Source organism: Ambystoma mexicanum, chromosome 7p (assembly GCF_040938575.1).
Source record: "Ambystoma mexicanum isolate Mex_15411 chromosome 7p, UKY_AmexF1_1, whole genome shotgun sequence".
NCBI lineage: Eukaryota > Metazoa > Chordata > Amphibia > Caudata > Ambystomatidae > Ambystoma > Ambystoma mexicanum.
Genome location: NC_090939.1, coordinates 254,655,978 through 254,674,635, shown reverse-complemented (window position 1 = coordinate 254,674,635; position 18,658 = coordinate 254,655,978). Strand labels below are relative to the sequence as shown.

General features: G+C 44.6%; 1 protein-coding gene across 1 annotated transcript in view; it reads right to left on the bottom strand.

Moving 5' to 3' along the window:
* Positions 1 to 18,658, bottom strand: part of PATL2 (PAT1 homolog 2) — a 1,529,270-nt gene that overhangs the window by 1,319,367 nt on the left and 191,245 nt on the right. The window contains exon 5 of the mRNA XM_069636258.1: positions 6,706 to 6,777. Within this exon, the coding sequence (XP_069492359.1) occupies positions 6,706 to 6,777 (72 nt within the window). The remainder of the gene's footprint in view (positions 1 to 6,705; positions 6,778 to 18,658) is intronic.

The following is an 18,658-nucleotide window of genomic DNA, read 5'->3' as shown; positions in this document are numbered from 1 at the left end:
TTATAGCAGTCCTTTTTCGTTAATGTGATGTTTTTCTGTTGTAAAGGTAATAATCCAATATACAAATAAAAAACAAGTAGAAATATAACTAGCAACATGAGATAATTTAGAACCTGTAAAGGTGCGCATATTCTATAAAGTCAGAATCCCGATTTGCACAAGAACACAGACGTGAAATGCAACACAGTCCATTAAGTGCTATGATCTAGAGTTTTCAGAAACTCATTGTCCATCATACTTGGACATGGCACCACCAAGTCCCAAACCATCTAGAGTTATCTGTCAATGCGTTGACTAACTCTTCTCAGGCTTTCACACAATGATTTGCACCCCTTTAATTCATCCTTCTACAACTTCCGGAAAAATTGCATATTTCTAAACTATTCAGATAATGCTTTTGCAATGCATCTATTCGTTAACTACTTAGTGGCTTTAATGGACTTGGTTATGTGTGTAGAAGTAATAGTTTTACATGCCCTAATAAATGTTAATCCAATGTTTTTCCCTAATACATTAAAATGATTTAACAAATCCATCACAGGGATGCTTCATTTAGGCGCACGAGAATTTGATATACAGCATCTCTAAAAAGGACTAACAAGATGCTTCTTTTGTTGTGTAGACTGGCTGTGCTGAATCACCTCTCCCTGTGCTGCACTCCCATTGGTTGCTGAGTGTTTTCTTCCATCCAATCAGGAACCGGCAGGCTTCAGCCGGCCCTCTCAGCAAAGGCCCACTTCCAAGGCCCCTGTCTGCTCCCTGTCCGCTTCCAGAACGCTAATTGGGGTCCTCTCTGCACCTTAACCACAATGATGCAGCCACCTCTCTCCAAGAAATCCAGACTGCCTCGACTTTGCCACCTCCAGAACTATGGGTTAGGTTCCCTCCTTATGGACTCACTTCTACTGCCTTTGACTATCACTGTTCTTTCTGCTTGTTGCTCCCATGTTGTCATCTCGCTGCGCAGTGCTTCCTAAACCCTTTGCCAATATCCGATTCCAAGATTGAAAAAGTCAAATATTGCTGTTTTTGCTTTGTGCTAAAAAGTCAAATCTTGCTGCCCAGTGCGAAATTCTCTTTATTTTGCTTGTATACTGTTTCTTCTCTGTAACTTGCCAGCCCAGTGACCTCACCACTCTTTTGTCTCACACCTACCTGCCTTAGCCCCCCCAGTATCTCCTTCCTCTCCTTACTTCCACCCCCATGGCACTTTCTGTATCTCCTATCTTCTCCAACTGCTTCTCTATTGACTATCCTTCCCTTCTCACCAAGTCTGGTAGGAGGAAGTTCAAAAAGGATATCTTGGCCTCGAATCCTGGTCTTCCTATCGCCGATACCTACTCCAATGCTTCTGCCAGACCGACCCTTACCGACATACTCTTTGCCGTTCCTTCGGCAATCTATGGACTCCTGATATGGTCTCTGTGCTCTGCCCCATCTCCTCTCCCATTAATGGTGGCACTCACTGGGAAGTTCTCATGGCTTCCTTTGACTCCTCTAAAGTCATCATTAAGGTCTACCTAAATTGCACTGTCATGGTCCAAGGCCCTCAGGCCAATCTCCTCCTCTTTGATAGGCGCTTCCCTCGCCTCATCAATTTCCTCTCATTTCTTGCTGTCCCTTCTACCCCCTTGGCTACCTTGCCCTCCTCTCTGCCCCTCCTAGGGCTCCTTCTCCTCCGCAGGGCGTACCTCTGATCTGTACCCCTCCCCGGAAGGTCTTTAAGGCTGGCAACCTTCTTCATATTGCCACTCTCAACTCTCGCTCTGCCGTCAAACACTCCTCTGACATCTGCCACCTCCTTGAAGAACTAGACCTTGATGTCCTTGGTCTTACTGAGACGTGGTTCACGGCCAGCTCTGTTACGAGCTTTGACACTCTCCTCCCTGATGGCTACAAGAGCCTCTCAGCACCCAGATCCTCCCGGTCCGATGGGGGGGTAGCCCTGATCTTTCATAAGTGGATTCCTGCCTCTATCATTCCCACTCAGAGCTACTTCTCTTTTGAATGCCTTGTCTGTAGGCTTTCTCTCTTGCCTACCCATTCTCTTACTGTGGTTACCATCTACCAGCCTCCTGTCAAACCACCTCATTTCTCTCTGAGTGGGCAGACCTCTCCTCCTCCCTCCTGGCCTCTACCACTCAACTCCTCCTCCTCCTCCTCGGTGACCTAAATATACATTTAGACTCTCCTTGCTCCTCCTCTGTACTCTTCCGTGACCTCTGCGACTCCCTCTCCCTGTCCATCCTCCCCTCTGGCCCGACTCACTCTGCAGCGCGCACACTCGATGTCTTGATCTCCTCTGACCTCCCCCTCTCCATCCCTCTGACCACTCCTCTCTCTTGGAGCGATCACTCCCTCCTCTCATCTCTCTGTCCCTCCCTCCCTCCCTCCCTCACCCACCCCCCCCCAAGCCTACCCCAACACTGCCACCTACCTTCTCGGGAATCCGGCCCATGAAGCATGTGTCAGTGGAGGCTTTTGCCGCCACTTTCTCTCTCCCCCCCCTCCACCTTTGGCTGTCTCTCATCCTGATACAGCCCAGTCTCTGCTCTACTATTCAATTTCTGATACACTTGATGTTCTTGCCCCTGTCATGAGGATCCGTTTGAAGTCCAAAGCCAAGTGCAATTCCTGATATGACTCTGACCTAGCTACACTTCAACTTAAGTGTAGGGCAGCTGAGAGGAAATGGAGGACTTCCTGTTCTGCCTCTGACGAACTGGCCTATCGCCGGCTACAAAGGCAATACCGACTCTGTCCTCACCACATACAAGCTTGTGTCGCTGCAGCATCTAACAACTCGGCCAAACTCTTTCAAATCTGCAAGGAGCTGGCCAACCCTGCTGCAGTCTCTACCCCTCCTGTTGCCTCCCAGGCTCTTTGCAATGCCCTTGCCTCTCACTTCATTTAAAAAATCCAGGACATCCTGTCCACCCTCTCCACCCACACTCCTCTTCCCTCTCCATCTGTGCTTGCTGACCCTCCTTTAGCCACGCTCCCACCATCCTTCTCGTCCTTTCCTCTTTTCACCCCTGATGAGGTTACTAGACAAGTCCGATCTATGAAAGCCTCTTCAAAACAGATTCATCCTGTTCCTCTAAAACCATCAAGGACCACATCGACACCCTCGCTCCGGCCCTTGCTGATTTTTGCAACCACTCCTTTGCCTCTGGATCCTTCCCCTCCCCTCTGAAGCACTCCTTTGTGCATGCTCTTCTCAAGAAACCCACAGCTGATCCTTCTTGTCCAGCTAACTAGCAACCAATTTCCATTACTCCCTTTCTTGGCAAACTCCTGGAAAAGTTGGCCATCTCTCAGCTTAACCTTCATTCCAATTCTGTTGGCTGTCTCCATGACCACCAGTCTGGCTTCAGAGCTGCCAGAAGCACGGAAACTGCTCTCCTAAACATCCATGAAGATCTGCTCACTGCCCTTGACTCTAACATTCCCTCTGTCCGCCTCAATCTCTCTTCTGCCTTCGACACGGTCAACCATACCATCCTGCTCAACCGTCTCTATGAAAACCTGGGTATCACTCATCAGGCTCTGGCCTAGCTGACCTCTTTCCACTCAGATGAACCCTCCCAGGTCCAACTTGGTTCCTTCCTTTCATCTATCTTCCTCTCTACCTGTGGTGTTCCCCAGGGGTCTAACCTCTCGCCATGGCTTTTCAACCAATACCTGGCAACTCTCGCCCACTGCATTGCCATTTTCTGCTCAAATTTCTAGTGCTATGCTGAAGACAACTCATTTTCAGGCTGCCCTCTGCCACCTCCTCTCCCTCTCATCTCTGATTGGCTAACTGCCATTCAAGATTGGAATGCCGCCAATTATCTTTTTCTGAATGCCGGCAAGACGGAGATCCTCCTCATGGGCACACCTTCACCATCCTTTCCCCTCACTCTCTGGCCAGCCTCCCTTGGCCCTCCTGCTACCCCCACCTGCGAGGCTAAGAACCTCGGGGTCATCTTTGACTCCACCCTTTCCTTCTCCGCACACATCTCTGAGGTTTCTAAAAAGTCAAATTTCCGACTGCACTTCCTTAGAGGTACCCTGCCTTTCCTCTCCTTCCCCGGAAGCTCATGGTATCTCAAGTTCTGGTTCTCTCTAGCTTGGACTATTTTAACAACCTCTTTCTAAATCTACCTGCCTCTACTCTCCGCCCTCTGCAACTAATCCAGAACAGGACTGCAAGACTTGTCCTTGGCCTCAAGCCCTGGGATCGTATCTCTCCAGCTCTGAAATCTCTTCACTGGCTCCCAGTGGATGCAAGGATTAAATTCAAAACCCTCTGCATTGTCCACAAGGCTTTCTGGGGCCTGGGTCCAAAATACCTTCAGCTATCCCTCCGCAAATACCTCCCCACTCGAGCTCTTCGCTCCTCTACCTCCAACTCACTCAGGGTCAGTCGTTTTTCTAAGAAACGAGCTGGGGGTAGATCGGTCTTCGGCTGGGGCCTCCCTCTGGCACAGCCTCCCTGCCACTCTAAAACTTGAGGAGAACCATCTCCGGTTCCGGTAGCACCTCAAGACCTTCCTCTTTTCTTCTGCCTTCGGTCCCCCTCTCCCCTGCTGATCTGTTCTCTCTTGGCACCCTGCACCTGGTCACCCTCTGTCTTTTGGGCCCAAGTACCTGCTCATCCCGTCACCCTCCCGCACTGCCTCCGGGCCACCCCTTGCACTGGGGTCTGTATCTGTACCCATAAAGCCCCCCCTTTTTCTTCCTGCACTTATCCAACCTACCCTGTCTGCTGCCTTACACCTAGCACTTGCAAATTTCTGGCTGCATTACCACCGTTTGTCGCCTTTATTATTTATTTATTGTTATTTATCTGTTTCTCCTCTGCTACGCACTTTCCACCTCTCCCCCTCCCATGCATTTTTCCCCTCCCCCTCTCCCATGCATTTGCACGTTCTCAATGTCACTGGGCCTAGTAAGATCGGTTTTGTTCTCCACTGTTCCCCTCCCTTGCCGCGCTCTGAAACACTTGTGTACGAGCGCAAGTGAATTTTATTTCTATCAATCAATACCTTTCCATTTAATTGGGATTGACTGTTTCACTGTAGACGGACTACCTATTCACAAATGAAAACAAAAAGGTAAATATTTACAGAATTGGGTCTAAAACAAAAGTTATACTGCAGAAGATCAAACAAAGAACTACTTAACAATTCTGAAACAAACATCAAGACCCTAGAACTGGGATAAATGAGCAAGCTGACATTTTATATTGAAAGAGGAAAAGATTGGCTATATTGAGAAAACCTACTTCTCGAAGCCTGGATGAGTGGGCCCACGAATATTCAGCAGAGAGCCACACTTGATCTCAACACGAGCTCTTGAGATTCTTCCAAGACATACTAGTAAAGTGCAATCTACAATGGCACAACCAAACAATGGTATATCCAAACAATGGTATATCATGGCAAAAGTGTAGCACACCTCGGGGATAAAGGCGATTCCAGGTATGACGCTTTAATGCTATTCAGGAGCAATATGGGAGGTGAATCTAGTAATAATGGACCAAACTACATCTAGGATTTTTCTTGATATATTGTCATGATAAAGTAGGAATATCATACAATCACCTTAAACAGTCGAAGGAAACCAAAATTTAATTTGTGCAGAAATAGCTTTGTATTTGGTGGGGCATTAGTAAATACATTACCAGACTTGGCTACCTCAAGAGAGATAATTAACAGCTTCATCCAATATTAAGTGTAAATGTAGGATGAGTAACAAGGAGGAGCCAAACACAAAGTAACCCAACAATCGGTCCACTATTAGGGAAATGGAATAGAAAGCAGGAATTACTTGCCTAAATTATAGTACATTTCACAACACGAAATAAATATTTTTTTAAAATGAAACTCAAGTGGCAGAAAAGGACGAGCTTGTGCTGGTAACTAGAAATTCTTCATTGGAAATTACTTTTTTTTAATGACAGTACTGAAGAGATTGTAATCAAAAAGGGGTTTCAAAACGCTCACACATTGGCGCATCCAAACCAATTATCAAATTCAAAAGACCCATGTCCAAATGCATTATAATGGACTACTCAATCCCTAATAACCTGACTAAGCCCCCAATGCATAAACTGCTATAGATGCCAAGAAAATGTATCCATAATATGGTCTTGAAATGTCAGGCAATAAAACAATATTGGAAACATTCTTTGATTAAATGTCTATATGGATGAAGCACACTCCCACAACCACACTGCAAATTTAAGCCTGCAACATCAATATGAAATAACCATTCTTACTTACTATGTATAGCTTAAATACAATATCAAGAACAACAATTAGGAGAAGATGGATACAAACAGTCCAACAAAGGAAGAATGGAGGTGACTTAGGTTCAAATAAAAACAAAAAAAAGGAAATGGCACAGATCGAAAAAAAGCTACTACAAATTCAACAGAACAAGCAACAATTCCGGGTGCTGTTGAAAATCAGACGCTGGAAAAGCAATGATGAAAATGAACCATGCCTTCCCCAATAATAAAAGTGAGAAGCAATTAATTTGCCATAGAATGCTTGCTATGTAGGTCTACCCTTCTCTTCTTTCAGTATCCTCAGATTTGTGCATTATGAAGTTGCAACAGATGGACAAGCTAGATTAAAATGAAAAAAACAATAATCACATTTGTAATTATAGCCAAACATGAACATGCAAAATAAACAAAAAATATACACTTACCAAATCATGCTCCGTATCAATTTCCCCCCAGGTTGAGCCAATCCCACTGTCGACAACAGCGCTGTCCAAACTCTGAAAATAAAGTACACCAAAACGATTGAAAGTTATTGAAATGTTTCACTTTGTATAACAACCAAACAGACAGTAATAAACTCATTAATGTCTGGATCAGCAAAGCTTTGTACACATTACGACGAATCCCAGGGTATTGTCACAGCTTCCATGGCAGCGGCCCCTTTCCATGAGGCCACAGAGGTGAGGCTGCTAACCGATAGTCCCCCCAGGGGTGGTACTCAACAGGTGGATCTCATGGGGGAGGGACATCCTTCATACGACATGGGATGATCCTGGGAGAACACAGTTTTCACATGATCCTTTTGTAACCCTTCTCTCCTTATCCCCCACTCAGGCCGCCCTGTCCCCCATACCTCTATGCTATGCAAAAGATGAACGTCTTGTTGACAATACTGGGATGAGGAAGAGGGAGACTTACCCAAACTTAAAACAAAATACCACCAAGAGCAAGAAGAGGTACGGGAAGGCAAAAGCCCACCGTGGCACCAATACACATGGTACTATTGTCAAGAGGAAGCCCCAATCATAAAAAGGAAAGGACACAATGGGTCGAGGCACCTCTGGAGAAGCAGGGAACTAACGTGTTCTGAGGAAGAGGACCTGAAAGTTGGAAACCGAGGCACAGAGAATCGTGAACTGTGTTTTGGAGTCTACATCCAGACCAAAAGGGGCCCCCCCTTCTGGGTTAATGAGACATCCAGTTTTAATTTGAAAGTTTGGAAGGGCAGGGGATGGAAATAGGTTTAGACACAGGACAGTGGACATTTACTTTATGGACATCCCGACTGGGAATTTCATATTTTTGATGCGGTAAGGCAACCCTCCCCTCATAGAAAGTAGGGCAAGATAGGCCTTTCTTTTTCCTTTATTATAGTAAATAAATCTATGATATGCTAACCAATCTACCATAACTGCGTCAATACCCTTACTTCTGCACCCTTGCAACAGGCACATTTGCTGTACCTCACCGGCACCAGGCCTCATGGCTGCACAAAGAAAGCAACTTCTAGTGTGTTTGGTGCCAGCGTGATCTCCGACGTCTTGGGGTGTGCCTCACAGGCCCTAAAGAGGTGGCACTCGCAGAACACACCACCTCCCCTCCCTATGTGACAGACCTTAGGCTCTCCAAAGTCAGGATGAAGGGTACTTTGGCTGAACGCACACAATATCAGTGAAGTATACTTTAATCTTGTCAGCGTGGGTATTGGTATAAACTGTCTTATCTAAAACAAACAACGTGTACACTAAAGCGTCAGGTGTTCCTGGTCAGCAATACCAATCTCCCTTTGGTCCTCCCGTCGAATTTACAAATTGCTGGGCTGGGCTGTATAGTCTGGCATGCTTCTTGAGAGTTCAGGGCTATAGTGCCCAATTCATTCTGCTTGGCTTTCAGGTGATCAGCACCCTGCTCACTGTTTCAGCCAATGCAGATAGTCCCCATCCAGTCAGGTCACCCACATCCCTGCTCATGGGTCTCTGGACTCTGTCTACTTGCTACCCCAGGATTGTCATGCATTCAGTCCTATGCATGCGTTCTAGTTTGCCAGGCTGATCTTTCAACTCCGGCTTCCCTGCTCAACATATCCAGCTCTCTTGAACTAGTCTGCACCCTTGGGCCATTTTGCTTTGCCAGGACAAAGCTCTGCTGGGGAAATGCCATGCTTCTAGGGATGATCCATGTTCACCTTCCCCAAATTATCATCCTCAGTTTCTCCAAATGCAATGAAAACTTCAGCTTCTCTTCTCCCAGTGTGAGAGAACAGAGCCCATTTTATAGTGGAAGTCTACATAATCCTTCATTTTGTAGGACAGTTGTGATTGCAGGGGAAGCAATATCATTGGCCATGAGGATATCTACTCTCTGGCAATGCAAGGAAGTCCATAAATGGTCTGATGGTCATTTGATTTAATGTCCTCTGAGGGTCTCACTGGGAGCCTGTTCTCTCTCCAACCATTTCTTGGTCTGATATATCTGCTAAGGGGTGCTTAGTTGGGGATTTAATCTTAAACCCATTTTTACTAAACCTCTGGATCTTGTTTTGGATCTTCCAGGAACTCCAGTCAGTTTTGAGGCAAAGAAATGGTCTGCTGGATTAAGGGAGACCATCGACAATGCCTCAACATGAGGTAAAGTGGTCTGTTCGAGAATGCAACAAAATAACCACTGGGCTGTTTTACAGGTTGCTGGCAATCTGTCAATTTCACCATGACCTCCCCACCCCCTTTATGCAGTTTAAAGAGGCGCTCAGTATCATGCTCTGAGATCTTGCTCTTTGAAACAAGGTCTATTGATTCTGTTGTGGAGCAGGCTGAGGACCACTTCATAGTTTCCATGAAGGAATGACAGAAAAGGTTAGAGGGAGGGGCCACATTTATCAGAAGGGTACGTTTTCCCTGCTCATGGTTCCTTGCCCTGGACATGTTTAAAGGCAATACATACTCCCTCATTTCAATAAAGGAATGCCACCATTCAAAAAAGGGAATGCCACCTTCTCAATGAGCATTTAAAACAGCAGGTATGCATTTTGCAAAACAAAAACCCTCATGTCCCGTTCTGCAGGGCTGCAGCCATGTGTAGCAGGACAACCATCGCCATGTTCAAAGTTACTTACGTAGTAGGCATGCAATGAAGTACCTCAGAGGGCTTTGAAAGGAACACAATTATAAGTGAGCTTGTGAAACATTAATCACCTGATCCTATTAGACCACTCATCCATGTCACTTCCTCTGAGCTGCAAAATGTTAAGGTCATTGAAACAAAGGCAAAATCAACTGGGCTGGAGCCAGAGCCATTCCCAGGATCAGGTTCTGTAGCCACAAGGCAAAATAGAAACATGGCAAGTAGATACAAGTAGAATTTGTTTTTATTACATTATGGTTATATAAAACTTTTCACAAATACACATTCAATAGTAATGTTATGACAATTCTCTGCAAAATGTGTTTTTATTGAAATGATGGTCAAAATACAGAACAATGCAAGAACCAGGGAATGGTTAACCTCGAAATTTCATTTCATATAATTAACATCTTATAACAATTCTAAAAATACATTCCTTACAGAAGAATTATGTATACACATGTTTCGGTAGGATTTTATCCTCATTCACAGAAATAACATTTTTAAAAAAGGCCCACATATCTAGCAGAACAAATTGCAGCAAAGTCTCCGGTCCATTATCTAAGAAGGGCATATCAATTTAAATTTTTTATTTAAAAACCTTTTCAATGCTATTATCAAAACCACCCGAGATCCTGCTTTCAAGTGGTGCCAAAAAGTTTCCAATAATAGAAAAAAGTTAAGCAAATTTTCAAATTGGCAGAAACAAAAATCAAGGCCAAGTTGGTGTAGAGTACTGCAATACAGAACTATATGTTTCAGGTATATTTTTCAACTAAACATAACCTACAGGTCAACTTAATCTCCTTCTTAGAAATCAAATTTCCAAAGTGGGGAATACATTGATTTTTCTCAATCCTTAAGAAATCTGCAAAAAGCCTATTTTGGAATTTCTGAAATTGTGCATTTCCAAACAAATGGCCATAATGGTATTTTTATGAACAAACTCCCCAAGAGGCCGGAAGTTGTGGCATTTAACTGCATCAGTATAGACTCAATAAAACTAAAAATCCCTGAGAGATAAACAATTTGGTGTACATGAGAGAAACAATTTGATGTACACATCAGTATATTCATGTATTCATGAGCTGTGTTCTTTAAAGGTTTTAACAATTTACCAAAGAATCCCAAAGACCTCCAAGATGCAATCGTCTGAAGGGAAAGCAACCCAACTCTTATAGTAAATCGGTACTGTGCGGTCTTCAGGGCATTTGTCTCTTCTCCCCATGGTGGAACCACCCCCTTTGAAGCTATGGATGTGAGCTCATCCAGCAAGAGCCCCCCATCCCCCTAGGATCTGTACAAGTGGGGCCACACTGGGAGGGACTCCCTTCTCAGAGACAAGGACGCTGATAAGTACATCCTAGTCGGAAAAACGTTGTCTGCCTATATGAACAGAGAAAACTGATATTTCCATTTTGAAAAACCCAGAAAAACAGTGACAGTTCCTCTATCTCTTTGGTTTCTGATAGTGCTGGATCTCCCCTGAACACCACCAGCAAATACCATTAACATAAACCCCCTGGCTATGACATCGCTTTACTTTCACCAAATAGTGACATTTCCTCAAAATGAGTACAACACCCAGCCACCCACCTCCCATCCACCTTCCATCCTGTTAAGCAGACAATACTAAACAGACTGAATAGTCAATGAAAGGCAACATTCAAGTTGCCCATGAGAAGCAGAGAAGGTGGATTGTACAATGAAAGCGAACTCCTACGGAGGCACGAAGGTTGCTACGCAAAAGCGAACCTTCGCTGTATTGGCTTCCTGGAGGGGCCGGCCATGTTGGGCCACAGGGTCAGTGGAAGCAAGGAGCATTAAGAGAACGCTAACTGAATGTTTGCAGGTTGGCATTCAAATCACCCAAGGAGGCTAGGTCGAAACAGGGCCAAGAACAGAGGCACTGATCCAGTATGGTGATGAGACCACAAACACAGGAGAAGGTGTGGCCTGGAGGGTTAACCACCAACGCAAAGACCAGACCATATGAAGGAGCTCAAATCTGAGCTTCGTACACGTTGGACAGTAGCTACAGAGGCAAGTAGCTATGGGGAAAGCAGACAAGGTTACGGGAGCTTGAGAAAACAAGACAGCCTACCATTACAAGGCAAAAGTATTGTGGATACAAATTGTGAAAGCTTTCAAGGTTATGTAAGCCAGAGCAACCTAAATGTGCAAATACCTTGTGAAAGAGGGATTGAGTGTAAGAAGAACATTGCGAATAGCTGGAAAAGCTGTGCAGGCTATGAGAGCCTGAGGAACATGCATTTACAAATGAGCATTACAAGGGTGTACCAGGATAGCAGAATATTTATGAAAAATAATGCTGGAAAAGCTACAGGGGTCTGAGACAACAGAGTTAAAAAAAAAAAAAACCTATGCAAGGGGGAACAGACCACTTAACATGTCACAGCTAATTATGTTATGGGAACCTGAGAAACACGAATTTACAGATAGAGCAACAAGGGCTGACCACAACCTTATACAAATAAATGTTAAGAACTACCAACTGTGTGAGAGTTACAGAACCTGCGGAGTCCCAACGTCTCAGAAGGAAAAGTTAGAAAGAGTTTAAGCAATCCGAGGGTTGGAATTGTTTGGATCAAGAAACAGAATTTCTTAATAAAAATAAAAAGGAGTGAAATTGGTCGATCATTGCATAGATCTGTTCAATCCCTTTTTTGTACCTGGTGACAATATAAGAAAGGTGCCAAGAATGTGGTATTCCATGTTTTATTAGAAGATTGAATAAAGCCACCAAAATGACCTGCCAGAGTGCAGAAAACTGTTTTATTTCCCGTCTCCAAGAGTAAAAAAATCTGAGAAGGTCTTTGGAAAAAAACAATGTGTTAATCATTAGATACCAAGTTACTACAGCCAATATACAGGATTTCTTAAGAAACAACTTCACAACATGCTCCCTTATAGAGGCTGCACGATTACCTCCCACAAGCCCTTTCCTAATTTGCCATTTCTGGGAAATGTTTGTATCCTCTCATGTACCATTCACCATTTTGCTTATCCATCTGCAAATCCCACACTTATAGCGGAAACTATTCCACACAGTTATCAAGTGTCTGTCGATATTACCATTCAGAGGTTTTGGGGTAGGTGGAACAAGGATACGCAAGGGGGCAGGTTTTGCTCTTTTCCACGTCATGGAGCAACTGCACAATAGATTTGGCTTTTTCTAAAGGATGTCATGCCAAGGAATAGGTACTAGCAAAGTGGCCCGAGTTGTTGGGTACAAGGCAGGTTGACCGACTATTGTGGCCAAATAGGGCACCATGTCCAGAACACAGGCTGGAGGATTTGACAAAGTGGGGTTTCCCTTCTGTTTTCAGTTTGGAATCTTTGGCACTACCATTGCGTTGAGTCTGGAGAAATACCAGTGACTTACTACAAAAATTGGAAGTGTGACGAATCCAGGGAGATCGTCACCTCTTCTAAAGTGTGAGGTACCCACTTTCGGACTTGGGGGGGCAAGCCTGTAACGCTCAACATGCACTAGGAGCTGGTGGTCCACCATCCCTAAGGGTCACCTCATAAGGTCGACTGCTGTCTGTGCCTGTCGCCATTTTCTTCGGAGCAGCTGATCGGGAGGGCTGCAGCACATCCGATTCCCTGCACCAGCCGTTCACGATGTGCATCGGAGGACCTCTGAAAGCAAGCCTCCATGCATCTGAATTTCATTGGTAAGCGCACTGCCTAGAGCGTGCCCACCTTGAACCAACACCCACTTACGGAAGAATTTCAATATTATTCCCGATTCCATTTCGGAACCGAAGCCCCACAAACATGAGGAGCCGCCACAAAATGGCTTCTCGTGATTTGTGTACGTGCTGCCAAGCAAACGATCCTGCTACGGCTTGGCTGCTGCCCTGCTGATAGCAGACGTGTCACCACCGGAAGGCGAGAGCTGGTGGTCCACCATCCCTAAGGGCCAACTCATAAGTTGGACTCTTGTCTTCGCCTGTCCGCGTCGTAACGGCCGAAAGGTATCATGCTCTCCGGGTAAGCGACCATACTGATAACCAGTTGTCCAGGGGCCTACGCACCCTTGCCTAATCGGTTGTAATAATTTATTTTGCCATGACTACGCCGCGTCAGCTCTCGTGGGATCACCTGATGGGTATAAGGGTTTAAGCGTGCTAGCTACACCACGCTGTCACTTCCACTCTTTATTTACCTAGCTACTAGCATACGGCATGCTCACGACCTTGTCACCTCATTAGCATGAGCATGCTTTATCGACATAGTTGTGCCCGATCCTCTTCTGACCGACTGGCACCATGAAGCATTTAGCCTCACGCTCAACGAACACAATCACTTGTCAGTCATCCGGTAACATTCATAGTCCTGAAGTTATCCCTTGCAGCGTAACACTCAGTTCCCCCATGTTTGATATATGCAATACCTGCTCTGTCCCAAGCCTAATGCTCATACAGATACACTGTGCCCCGACATCCGTGCAATGGTACAAAAAGACCTAATGTATACTCTATATTGTTTAGAATTGCCTAGTTAGGTTACCTCTTCACTACCTATTTCAAGTATTGTGTCTGGTACTGTGTCTGGTATTGTGTCTATCACTTGCCTATACATGCTCACAATGTTTGTCTGATTGTATACTGCCTTACTATAAATCATACAACAAGATCCACCCTTTTATGTCTCGAATGTGGAAATTATGTCTGTTATGCCTACGTCAAAACCTCCTTCATTGCGAACTTTCTAATAGGTTATACGATCATTGGTGCTGATCCTGCCGCATATATATTGCCTAGTAAAATGAGCTCTGCTACCAAACACCACACTTTACCTTGGGTGAGACTGCTCTTAGCAACCTGGATCTTGAGTGCCCTTGCCCTTATGACATTAATAGCACAACTCAGGCCTAGACCACTAGTATACCTATCTTGCGACACTACCAGGCTGCAACTCGTCTACCTCCAATTCTATGCGGGTCACTCGCTATTCCAAGCAGAGACCGGGGGGGGTAGGATATCTCTGCTGCAGGTGCCTCCCTGCCCCTCTCAGACTTGCGCCGAATCCTCCTCAAATTTCAGAAGCTTTGAGACCTTCCCTTTTCTTCTATTCCTTCTCCCTGCCTCTCCCCTGCTAAGATACCCTCCTATTTGACCCGCCTTGTTCAGTCATCCTGCACTGCCTCCTGGACTACCTCACAATGCTGGGCTGGGACTGCACCTGTGTAGTTCCCACCTTCCTCGCACTTAACGCAGAGCCCCGGGAGCACTGATTGCACTCCACCACCCCGCACCGTCCCACTTCATGTTAACACACTTGCACAATCTGAAAGTCACAAGGCCTACTAGGATCGTTTCTCTTCCGTGTCCCTCCCAACCCGCTTGTCTTGTTGCACCTTGAAACATTTGTGAATAGGCGCATTATAAATACCAAATCAATCAGTTCATTTGGTAGCTTCTATGGGGAAAAAGGTGGAGTGTTTGTGCTTCAGATTTAGCTTCTGGTCCAGCAAAGTGTATGCAACAGGGAAAGGGGAGCTCAACTTCAGAATCAAATGTGTCCTTCCTTCTTTATTTCCATCCAAGGTCATTCAGTGTTGGAGGAATACCAAAGGTTCACTGTCAAAGACCACACAGGACTCTGCCATCACCATTCAATAGGCTTTGGGTAGCTAAATTCTTTTTTTTTTTGAACAAGGAAAAGTGTCAGTCGGAAAATGAAACACACCAAGTGTCCAATTTATCCCTCAACTGTTTCACTGTATGCATTTTAAAAGTTGCGCCTATAGCCATTACCAGAGAGGCGAAAACAGTTTTGGGGTTGCTTGTGCTTTTCTTCACAATGTACGAAACCTTGAAATCTGAACTGCCCCTTCTGTTGTGGAACCAAGCCCATTTGCATACGGTTTCCCTCTTCTGCATTTGCATAACAGGCTGAAAAGCAATAATTTGAAAGGACTGTCAGAGCAATAGCCAGTAGTTTTTAATTCAAAAGCTTTCCCCATTTGTCCTTCAGTGGAACTGACAAAACTACCATGAAGTGGGTTTTTACAAAACAGTAAAATAAACACCAATGTGTAAATTACTAATTTAGAAAGCGAAAAGCTCTTCTGAATGTAAAACGGTTCCTATGAATAAAGGAATTTAAAGTTGCAAGCAGAATAACCTACTCCTGTAGCAAGGAAGGCTGTAGGAGAAAAGGCAAATGTGTCTTCTTAAAACATGCATACACAATGTTAAAACCAACCATGGATGGTTTTCTTCCTGGATGCTATGCACTTTAAAGAGCTTGTATTGTTTAAAGACTTTTGGTGTAAAAGGGTCAACCTTGAAATCTACTAGCCAGGAATAACTCACTTGCCTCCTTGGTTCTGCACATGCACACAGCAACACATTTCTTACTCACCATAAGTCAATTGGTGAATGGTTAGTGGCAACCCCAAATTCAGAAGCCAGTAACTGTTGAATTGTTTGTGTATTCAAGCAGATTAGGTCAATCACTTCTCACACAACCTGCGGTAAGGAAGTTACCTTAGTTAGGCATGTTTTTGTGGCGGCTGCAGTGCATATTAAAGTCAACATCTCTCCAATCTTCAACTTTAGGCAAGATCAGGACACAACTGTAAGGCATGTTCTAACCTATCCTGGTGCAATCCACAACACATCAACTAAGACCCGCTATAATGCAGTTCATGCTTCCATGGGAATCTTTCCCTAAACAATATTCCATCCCCAAGACACAATCACCGACAGCCACAGATGTCAAGAGACCTGCACTGGACTACTAGCCCATAATTCCCAAACAGGAAACAAGAACACTGCTCTTCCCTGTGATGATTCACCCAGAAAACCTAGCCTGTGACCCTTCTCATGTGGCCAGGGAAAGGCAGATGCTTTCTGACCCTGAGGTGGTGTTCTGCGGTAGGATCACATGGCAGGCGAGGCTTGTCCAGTCAGGCAGAATGGGAACTAAGCTTGTAAAACTTTCCCCAATATCTGCAAGCTTCTAATGGCTATTGTAAAACAAATGGTTAGAAAAGCTAATTTTGACATTGTGGACTTCAAGTCCCATAATTCCCAAAGGACTTGATGAAGAAAAGGACTGCAGAGGTACAAGACTGCAAGTTACACCCTAGTAGGGATAACCCACACCTGAAGGGAAGGAGAGAAGGAGGCATAAAAAGGCCCCCTCAGGTGCAGGCCATAGAGAAGAGCAGAAGGTGGAGTAGTTTTGACACTGCCACGTGTCAGTAGACGCCTTAGATGAAAGCCGAGACAACAGGGCCACTGTGGTGTGTACAACAGATGCCGGTCCTGAGAGGGTCTCTTATGCTCGAGAACTTGACGGCAGCGGTTGCATAGTGGGAAATGTTGGGAGGGACAGCTCACCCCCTGAGAATTGCAGCAAAGAGGTCACGCAACGGAAAGAGCACCATTTAACATTTTTCCCCCATTGTCATATAAATGCCGGTGGCAAGCGAGCACCAGAGCTGTGGGAGCCAGGAGAGCACTGCTGTTGACCGACACAGGGAACCGTGAAGGAGAGTTTGCCAGGCCACACGTAAAAACGCAAGCAGAGGACCTGGAGGCAGTGAGGCGAATGGACGCGCATTCCAGATACAGGGAATTCACTGTTAGATCGTGACCGCGGAGCATGCCGTAGCTGCCCGCTGGCCAAGTCCAGGGGCCTTAACCCATTTATACACAAAGTAAATTTAAAGAGGAGGAACATTTTAGAATAACAATCTAATACCAAACTAATGTAAAGCAGGCTAATTATTCTGTTTCAAATTAAGTTTATTTAATAAAAAGGAGCAGAAGGCATAACAACTTAATTATCAGACCAGAAGGGCTGGATTATAACATTGTGGGTCATGTTTAAAACCAACAACAAGAGGGCAATAACCCAAGAAGAAAATACAAACTACTATTGGAAAAGCCAAATTAAAGCAATTGAGAATTTCAGCGTTTGTAAAGACTATGGCCCCTATAAAAAAGGAAGTCATAAGAGGAAAAGGCTTAAACCCACATTGACGGGTGTGAAAGTGAGAATCACTAGCATTTCGTTAATGAGAAAGGGGAGAAACAAAAGCGGCAGGAAGGCTGCCCTTCTGATAGAAAGTATTCAGAAGAAGTGGAGCATAACCTGCATAGAGTTTGGCAATCACACATGTGCAACTAACAGCACCAGTGTGTTTGTTTCCCTTGAGGAAATTCTTAAACTTAATGTGGAGCAAAAGACATTGCTAACCCTTACCACAGAAGTACTTCTAGTTAGTTTATTCTGGGCTGGCAGGAGAGTACACCCGAGCAGAGCACTTTAGGCCTGCCAGGTAAGTGGACCAAGAGAAAGCCAGTTGAAGAATCACTAAAGTGTTTTTTGTGGATTAATGCAGAAGCATCCTGACAAATTAATATCATTGAAGCAAGTGTTGTGTCAACTGCTGCAGAATTATTTAATATTGTCAAGTGGATTTTGTGAACTGGTGCAGAAATGTACTAATAAACCTTGTTGGAACTAATGAAATCCCAAAATATCCTTGGCTGATGAAAAGAAGTCTTCAAAGATCTTTATCACAAGTTGAGAGGAAAACACTGTTGTACACTTATACTGTTGGTTGAAATTAAGTTGGAACTTATCAAGTTGGAGCAAAAAGAGAACTGAAGTGGAACTTTTGTTACGAGACAGGATTTCCTTATCCTTTTGCAACGGTTGAACATACTGCTTGAATCTGGGAAAGGGGAACTCACCCAGATTATAAAGGAGAAATTTAACATTTGTTGCTTTTGAACTGCCGTACATTACCTTAAATTGGTGCATGTATAAGTGTGAGGGACAGAACCCTTTTGTTAGTGTTTTCCTTTAGTTTATTTTAGGCAGGGAAATCCTCATCAGGGCAGGGATAGCGAGGAGTTTATCTAAACATTTGAGTTAATAAAATAGCATATTTTGAAAAACCTTCACAAAGTTGGCCGCTTCACATTTCTGACCCTTCACATCGAGCACTGGGGCAGCAATTGCTTTTTAAACCAGTTGCACGCCATGCTTATGGAACTTTAGCCAAAGGCACAATCACCGACCTGCAAGCATCTGCCATTATACACCACTAAAAAACATTTACATAAGACCTGTCATAAGAATGCACCAATTGTGACTAAAATTTGATTTATACCTGTGCACATAACTATCCCGCTCTCGCATCCCCCTCTAGACAGCCTCTCACCACCCAACTGTTCGACAAGGGTCGCTAGCAGGGACTTGGTC